This window comes from Octopus bimaculoides, chromosome 14, assembly GCF_001194135.2.
Source record: "Octopus bimaculoides isolate UCB-OBI-ISO-001 chromosome 14, ASM119413v2, whole genome shotgun sequence".
Lineage (NCBI taxonomy): Eukaryota > Metazoa > Mollusca > Cephalopoda > Octopoda > Octopodidae > Octopus > Octopus bimaculoides.
This window is the reverse complement of record NC_068994.1, coordinates 47,371,200-47,381,199: the sequence shown is the minus strand read 5'-3', so window position 1 is coordinate 47,381,199 and position 10,000 is coordinate 47,371,200. Positions and strand designations below refer to the sequence as shown.

Below are 10,000 nucleotides of genomic sequence, written 5' to 3'. Positions count from 1 at the left end.
GTGATATGTTTATATTAAAGTGAATGAAACCTGTACCCAGTTATCTTCCCCTACCCTACAACTAACATTACGTCATTAATGACAACAATCAGTCTACATACGCCCACCCATAAACCTATCTAAAATACTACACACACACACACACACACACACACACACACACACACACACATGATGAACAAATGAAGGCACCTCAACATGGTTATTTGATCAGCTAGAATTAGTAGCTAAATCTCAAAAATCACAACCTTTCAGCTAAAAATAAAATATTACAAAAGACTACAATGAATAATGTTCAACCAGATACATTATGTTTGAAAGTAATAAGGGACGGTCGTGGTTGGAATACTTTTAATCATAAATCTGTTTACCCAAAAGTTAAACAACACACAAATGCATGTGTCCGTTATACTGGTTTCAAATTTTCATACAAGGCCAGCAATTTCAGGGGAAGCGGTAAATCAATTACATTGACCCCAGTGCTCAACTAGTACTTATTTTATCAACCCCGAAAGGATGAAAGGTAAAGTCGACCTCAACAGAATTTGAACTCAGAATGTAAAAATGGATGAAATACCACTAAGCATATTGGCTGGCATGCTAACAATTCTGCTAGCTTGCTGCCTTGTAACTATTTTGTTAATTTTCAGTTGGATGAAGTCTGGAATATATGAGCCATGGCATTAAAGACAGTAAAATCATTCTGCTAACTCACTACCATTTAATAATGTTTTCTTGGTCCATTATTGAAGCACTCTATACAATCACTTGACCAGCTAGTTGTAGCAGCCAAATTATACCTCAAATTACATCGTTATTGATGTTTTACATTGACTTTCTGTGACAGGTCAACACAATCCAAGTCAGTTCTTTGAAGTAACTGTGCTCCAAAATGGATCAAGAATCCTGCCACATTCATAAATTCTATTTTTGGTATGGTTTTGAATGGCTGGATATCTTTCCTAGCACCAACCATTTTACACAGTATGCTGAGTGCATTTTATTGTGGCATTAGCATTAGACAAGTTGTCATGTCTTTGACAAAATTAAAGGGTCTCCCTGACCCTTCCAGGTTTTTGCTCATTAGCCAACCACTTTACAGAGTGTACAGGGCACATTTTATCATAACACCAGTCTTTGTGAGGTTGTCTTGTATTCCACTGAGTATAGAGTAAGGACATTAAATGATGATGATGTTTTAGAGCTTTGGAATAAGACTACAGATATTGTATGAAAAAGGTTTTGGTCAATCAAACCAAATCTAATATATCTTTAAATTTTATTTTATTCAACCCCAGGAGGATAAAAGAAATATTCCACTTTAACAGGATTTGAACTCAGAATATAAACAAGATGTAACTAAAAAACACAAAACATTTCAATTTAGAAATATTATTACTGATATTTCATCACTTTGATAATAAGTTTAGCTGGGGAGAGGCACAGTTGATTTAATTGGCACTAGTATTTAACTGCTATGTATTTTAAAGCTTCTGGAAGGCTGAAAACAGAAATTTGGCCAAGGTGGAAGGGTGTTCGTTGTGCAAAGCTCTGGCTAGGCTTGGAATTACTGGTGCAGTAAAGAGAAGGGCCATAAATTCCATCAATGAAGCTGCAAAGAAGGCCACTAGCTGGCTTTGGATAAATGGGCAGACTGGTGATTTGCTGCTACTGGGAGGCAAGCTGAGACTTCACCAATGCCAGCTGAGTCAACTGGGTGAGGGATTTGATGTTGAGAAACACAAAACTCCCTAAGATGGTGAATCTAAGAGCATCCATGAGATGTAACTTGGAAGTATAGACCATGGTAGGATGAAAACAGAAGGCTGGCTATGATGGAATTTTTAACTGCTACTTTTACAGAGAACCTAACTAAATACCACACAGCCTTTTGTTCAGTGTGCCACTAATTCTTACCAATCTTACCAAGGTGAGATTTGAACTCAGAACTTCAAAACTGCAGGAAAAAAATATCCAGTGTAATGAATTCTGGCACACTACCATCTCATTCATTCCCATTACCAAAAACAATGTTACTAACAAACATCATCTCTTCCACTGTTCTTAACATCTGTGCCAACACAACCTCTCTAAAACACAAATAAATCAACTGACCTTGAGGGTCACAAAGGGGCAGGCGGGGAGGGGAATGGGAGGGGAACGTGTCTTTTTGTAGCTAATTTGAAGAGGTTTTTGAATATCACACTTGGTGAGAAGTGTGTCTGAGTGTGTATCTGTGTGTGCACGTGTGTGTGTGCGTGCGTGCACGTGCGTGTCTGTGTGTGTGTGTCTGTGTGTGTGTGTGTGTGTGCGTGTGCATGTGTGTGTGTGTGTGTGTGTAAATATGCACAGGGAAACATAGTTTTCTAAGAACCTGAATGCATGCATGTACACTTGTACTTATGCTTATGCATGCATCACTCTAAGTGTGTATGTTTGTGTATGTACACACACACACACACACACACACGTGTGTGTGACTGCATGTCTGTAGGTTAGTATATACATATCTATGTAAGTATATCTGTGTACACAGAAAAACACATACACACATGTGAATGTATATGTGTATTTTCAAACATATATATGTGTGTGTGTGTGTGTGTGTGTGTGTGTGTATGTGTGTGTGTATATGTGTGTGTCAGGATGCCTACATTGAAGAATCTGATGATGCATGTGTGTAAAGGTATGTATATGTGAATCTTTGTATGTATGTATGTATGTGTGTGTGTGTGTGTGAATGAATGAATGGGTGTGTGCTTGCATGTGGACATGTATGCATACGTATGTATCTGTTTGTATGTAAATCTCACATGTTCTGAAACACCTGTCTTTCTCATTTACTATCCTGGGCCTCTTAAAATGAGATCTTTCTTTACTTTTCTACTCTATCTGAAGGGAGAGAAGATTCAATACAAGAAAGAAGGTCTATGTCTTACTTTTTCTTTCTTCTTTCTTTCCTTCCTTTTTTTACAGGTTTTTAGGTTTTTTCCCAGTTTATTTTTTTGGCACAGGTTCCAAAATGCAGACATATCTTGAGGGTTAAGTATAAAGTGGCAGGCAGCTCAGAAAATTCTTAAGATTTAGCATATTTCTAGAAAAGCTTAACAAACTAGAGTTTTTTTTTTTTGTTTGGTTTTTATACTGGAAAGATGGTGATAACGAAAGAAGGAGAAGTGTATGTATGAATGTATTAACATGTGTGCATACATGCATCTACACAAACACACACATACATACATACACATATATGTAAACATGTATACTTACATTCATACAAACATATATACATACATTCATACACATATAGGTACTCTCTTTTACTCTTTTCTACTCTTTTACTTATTTCAGTCATTTGACTGTGGCCATGCTGGAGCACCGCCTTTAGTTGAGCAAATCGACCCCAGGACTTATTCTTTGGATGCCTAGTACTTATTCTATCGGTCTCTTTTGCCGAACCACTAAGTTACGGGGACGTAAACACACCACCATCGGTTGTCAAGCAATGTTGGGGGGACAAACACAGACACACATACATACATATATATATATATATATATATATATATATATATATACATATATACGACAGGCTTCTTTCAGTTTCCGTCTACCAAATCCACTCACAAGGCTTTGGTCAGCCCAAGGCTATAGTAGAAGACACTCGCCCAAGGTGCCATGCAGTGGGAATGAACCCAGAACCATGTGGTTGGTAAGCAAGCTACTTACCACACAGCCACTGCTGCGCCTATGTACATACATATACATAGAACATACACACAGCATACATGCACATACATACATGGTTAGTCTACATTACTCTGTAAGAAACACAGGGCCAGTTTTCTAGATTTTTCTGGTGCAGATATTCCTTCCTGGATGAAACATTGGTCAGTCACAGGATTACTCACTTTTACTGGGGCAACATGAAGTATTTTGCTCAAGCACGCACACACACACACACACACATTGTCGTCTTCGTCGTCGTCGTCATCATCATCATCATCAGCATTGTCATTTCATATCTGTCATGTTGGTACAGGTCAGATAGGCTGTAATCGTCTGCATCATCATGCAACACTGAGACACAGAGAAAACCTCGCCAACTTTGGTGCTGTGCACATCTTGCAGTGTTGACTAGGTGTGTTTTTCTCATGCCACCAACATTCAGAGTATCGCCCCATTGCAAAGAGGGTTAAAGCATTTCCTGTATCTTATATCATATATAAATACATATACATATATCATATATACATATATCATATATCATATATACAGGTCGCGGTCTCAAAGCGACGAAAATATTTTGACAAATTAAATTTAAATGTTGAAGTGAATCTAACGGATTTTGTGTGTTATTTTAAATGGCTTATAAACACCTTCCACGCTGCAATTGTTATATATATATATATATACATATGTATATATATATGTATATATATATATACATATATACATACATATATATATACACATATATATAAACATACATATACACACACACACACACACACACCCATATATATATATATATATATATATATATACACACATACATATATACATAAATTCTTCAAGGCAGTGCCCCAGCATGGCCTGAGTCTAATGACTCAAACAAGTAAAAGATTTGAATGCAGTAGAGAAGGGAGACATTATATTTAGTTAATAAGTACCAGTTATGCTCTGGGGATTGATTCAAGGTTCAAACAATAACCACACTTCCTCCCAACCTTTGCAACTTTTTGCCAGTGTGATAAATACATAAATTTCTCACTGAGATGTAGAGAGTGGAAATGAGTACTAAGTACATTTTCTAGAATATTTTCTTCAATCTTGTTATGATAATATAGATTTGTTGTTCAATTTGAAATGCTGTGTGTAGTTAAGGTATATTAGAGTAGGCAGGAGGTTCAGAGAGATGCAATTCTAGAGAGAAAAGACTTAGGTAAAGTATCTTTAGTGTGAGAATGAGAGAGAGAGACACAGAGAGAGAGAGACACAGAGAGAGACACAGAGAGAGAGAGAGAGACACAGAGAGAGAGAGACACAGAGAGAGAGAGACACAGAGAGAGAGAGACACAGAGAGAGAGAGAGACACAGAGAGAGAGATGAAGGTAATTCGTGTGTGTGTGTGTGTGTGTGTAAGGTGAGTAACATACAACAATCAAGCAGGTAAGGGGTGTAGAGACCCCCCACCTCTGTTGAATTAGCAGTTAAGAGTCAAAGAAAGAGAGAGAGAACTAAGAATTTACCTTACCTTAGACGTTATCACATGACCATTATGTTTCTCTGTACTATTTTCATTACAATCCATAGCCACATTGCAGCCAACTGTTTGTTGATTGGGTGTTTGAGATAACTGAATACATCAAATCATCACTAGTCAAGGGGGTCACTGAAAAATAAACAAAGGGAAAATATACCTATGTAAAAGGGTCTGTTAGAACAGTTTCAATCAAGGGCTTATTTTATTGTGTGTGTGTATGTATGTATCATATTGGGTCATCCCATAAATAATGTGGTTTTTTTATACCTCTTTTATTTTTGAAAATTAAGATAACAAATTTCTTTTTTAATCTAAAATATACTCTCCTTCATTTTCTACAATGCTCTTCCATCTATCTGGTGGATTTGCAAGGTTCTTGTTCCAAAATTCACTTGTCCATGACAAAAAATACTCCCCTAGTACTGTTCTGACCTCATCTACAGAGTTCATATTTTTCTGTCCAAATGAGTTTGAAGACTGCAGAATAAATGATAATCAGATGGGGCAATGTCTGGCGAATATGGTGGGTGGGGCATTGTTTCCCATTCAAACTGCTCCAGCCTTTGGAATGTCATCCTTGCTGCATGTGGCTGAGCATTATCCAGATGGAAGAACACCTTCTGTCTTGAAATGGCTGTAAAGCTATCATTGTACCAATTTATAGTAGGAGCCTTTGGAACAGTTGCAAAGAATTTAACCCTTTTGAGAACAATCTATTTGAAACTGCTCTGAGTCTATTATACAATCTTCTTGCTTTATAGGAATCCAAATTAAAACTTGCTATCAAAATTTCACATTAATTTATTTCCTAAACACCAACTTGATAATGACAGTTATTTTACTGAATTGCTTGTTATTTTCAAAATCAATGGAAACAAAGTGTATTTCAAAAGAAACATGCTAACAACTGTGTCAAATTGAGGATGTTGGATACTGAGATGAATTTCCTGATTCTGTTGAGAACCTGTTCACCTGGCATCGAATGGAGGTGCTAGACACCTAAGACTGTTGGGTGCAGTTCCATATTTGGCAATCCAACACCGAGAGAGCAATAAAGAATTTACTATGCTGAGTGAACAAAAGGAATGATAATAATGTTTAGTGATCTTGATACAAGGTCACAAATGTGTAATGGAAGGGATTTAGTGATTGTATCAGCATCATGGATTATTGATATTTGATCTCTATGAGAGAAATAAAAGTTGAAAATGACCCACAGCAAATTTGGAACTCAGATCACTAAGAGATATAACTAAAATATTGAATCTATTTTAAAATCCAGTTTTCTTTTAATTCTCAGTATTCTTTTAATTCTTTTAATAATCTACTTTATCCACAAGGCCAGCAATTTTTGAGGGAAGGGATTTGTCGATGTTACCCCAGTACTTGATTGGTACTTTAACAATGCTGAAATGATGAAAGGCACAGTTGACTCAAGCAGGATTTGAACCCAGAATGTAGAACCAGGAGAAATACAACTTGCCATTTCACCACTGCACCGCTGCCTACCCATAATAATAGTGATGATGATGATTTGTTACATACACACAAGGCCTCAGATTTGTAAAAACGATTAGAGTTGGTTATATTGACTGGACGGGTACTTCCATTTTATCAATCCCAAAAGAATATAAGATGTAATTAACCCTAGTTGGATTTGAACTCAGAATATAAAGTGGAACTGATGATAAAAATAACAATAATCTTCGACATTGGTATAAGGTCACAAAGTTTGAGACAGAAAACAGTCATCTCAAATGACTGCTCAATATTTTACTGGTATTTTTTTTATTGAACCCAACAAGAAATATAAAGCCAGCCCTGTCAGAATTTGAACTCAGAATACCAAGAGAAGAGGCATTACTAAACACCACAAAGCATTTCATATGTCACTCAGTAGATTCTGCAACTCAAAATTTTACCTACCACTGACACAAGTCCACTAGTCTTTTATGCAGTGTATATAAGTTAAATTAGTACTCAGTATATGACCGGTACATATTTTGTCAGTCCCTTGAAGGATGAAAGCCAAAGTTAAACCCCGGTGAGATTTGATAACAAAATCAATGGTAATGTAACTTAATACCACATGGCATTTAATCTGACATCACCACCACCACCACCACCACCACTATTACTGTCTCTGCCAATCCTCATTTCAGGATATGTTATTAGCAAACTGAAATCCTCCAAATGTTAATTAATCAATTTTCTATGAACACTTTCTGATATTCCATTAATTTCATCAGCGAAACTTCCTGAAAATTAGCTTGGTTTAAGGACAGACAGAATAGAAAAATCTTACAATAAAAAGATATCACATGATAAGACTACGCAGTGGTAACTGCACAGAATGTTGAAGTTGTATGATGCTGCAATGATGCACATTAACACTGACAATAGTGGCCGCTGCTACTACTATTACTGCTACTACCTATGTATTTGTATAATACTTCTGTCTATTGCATGTTTTCTACCCTGTTTATACAAACCTAGTTTATAGTGAGCCAACAAGGGAGCCTTTAGATAGTAACTCGAAATGCTAGAAATAGTAGCTAAATATCAACCTACCTTCTGAAAGATACATTGTGTGTGAAGAAGGAAAAAAACAAGGTGTAAGGTGGTCAAAAATGCATCATAGATGTACTGAGTAATGGGTAACTGGGGAAGGGGTTCGTAAATAGCAATAAGCTGGTTTGTAACCACATTTAAATATTTATCTTCTAATACAACGATTAAGTTTACCCCAAAATTGAGTACACCCTGCTTCACTATGCAAAATATGCCATTTTTACATGTGTGTGTGTGTGTGTATACACAGAGAAAGAGCTATGAAGGTATGCATGTGCGTGTGTATGTGTGTGTGTGTGTGTGTGTATATATATATATATAGCTATGAAGGTATGTGTATATATGTATATGTACATATAGATATATATATATAGAGAGAGATAGATAGATAGATAGCTATGAAGGTGTGTGCATATATGCATGTATATATATATGTATATGTATAAATATATATATACACATACATTCATAGCTATATATAAATATACATATATACAAATAAATGTATGTGTATGTATGTATATATATATCTATATATGTGTATATATATATGAATGTGTATATGTGTATGTTTGTGTATTAATATACATATGTTTATATTATGAATGAATGGATGGATGGGTGTCATGTTGGTTTTGATAAATGGGGTCCCAGTTATTTATCTATCCAACTACACATTGCATGATGGTGTAAACGGCTGAGTATTCCACAGACACTCTTACCTGTTCAATCATAATCCCGAGACAGGCACGTCATCGTCTTTGCATGTGCATGTCAAAACTGGACCTTTTGAATGATAGCTACAATGCATCCTTCTAATCAGATTCCATACTGTTTCTTTTGACCCAGTTTCAATCAAAAGGGCTTGGGTCAGCCTGCAGATCTTTCCTGAAGTGCTCTGCAGTGGGATCAAATCCCGAGCGATAGGGATGAGAAGCAAACTCCTTAACCAGTCAGCCTTACACCCAACTCTGGAAAAGTGACTTAAATTTTAGTGATTCATATTCTTTTCAGCTGAGTCTCCTGTTCAAGCTGTAAGTAGGCACTGTGGAGATTGAACTCCCCACTGTAGGAGGTGGTAGCACAGCAAAATCTCAAAGGGGTTCAGTAACTGAAATTGCTGAGCTCAACTCTCTCTACAGGGAAATTATCCTCAATGTTATTAAGAAGGGTGGCACACAGGGTCAGTTACCCAACTACCCATCTACCCTATTATCTAACCCTACATATAGTGATGTTGAAAACAACAGGAGACATTTGTGTCAAGGTTGCATTCATCACAGACCCTGGGAAGATGAAGAATGGTGGGGGGGGGGAAGGAGGGACTAATAGGAAATACATGCTTTTGAGAGCCTCCACCACATCTGTATGCGCTCACAGACCCAGAGACATATCATCAAAGTAAGACAAAAAATACACGCACATGCACACACACACACACACGAGAGTGAGAGACACATAGAGAGAGTTGAATATTCAGAGAGACATACAGTCAGAGACACAAAGAAAGAGAGATTGAGAGAGAAGCAGTACATTTTCTTATCTATTTACAAACACATTATATTATCCAGTTATACCTATGCCATATGACATTTTACAAAGCCATTTTACATATTTGCTTATTTATCATAATGAACACTTCACTCATGGTATATCTTATTGTGGGGGCTCTGGAAAACTGAAAAATAATTTGAGAGAGAGAGAGAGAGAGAGAGAGAGAGAGTACATGTATTTGGCAAGAAAGAGGATCATGATTTCAACTTCTCGGAGTCTCATCAGGTGTTGGGTCGCCAAGGTGATGCACCCTCCCTCATTGAGTAATGAACAACATACAGGTAGTTTATGGCCTGTTGTCAGACACTGGTGTAGGCTTAGTATTAAACAAGGGAGAGTGATTAAATGATGTATAATACTGTATATCAAATATATTAGCAGTTTGTATAAAATTGTGTTTAATCTGGTTATGAAATGATTTGAGGATTAAAATATCCAAGTTAGGCAGAGTGAAAGAGATTGAGACAGAAATAGAAAAAAAGAGAGAAAAGGATGGGAAGAGGGAGTAGGAAAGAGGGAGAGGAAGGAGAGAGGAGAGAGGGAGACAGAGGGAAAGAGAGAGAGGGAAAGAGAGAGAGGGATACAGAGGGAAAGAGAGAGAGGGAGAGAG

At 36.8% G+C, this 10,000-nt stretch overlaps 1 protein-coding gene across 3 annotated transcripts in view; it reads right to left on the bottom strand.

The window, feature by feature from the left end:
• LOC106876396 (uncharacterized) overlaps positions 1-10,000 on the bottom strand; it is a 206,092-nt gene that overhangs the window by 135,452 nt on the left and 60,640 nt on the right. For all 3 annotated transcript variants that reach the window (XM_014924922.2, XM_014924924.2, XM_052972843.1), the window contains one exon: positions 5,257-5,394. In XM_014924922.2, coding sequence (XP_014780408.1) covers positions 5,257-5,313 — 57 coding nt within the window. In that variant the 5' untranslated portion in view covers positions 5,314-5,394. Of the gene's footprint in view, positions 1-5,256; positions 5,395-10,000 lie in introns of those variants that run through there.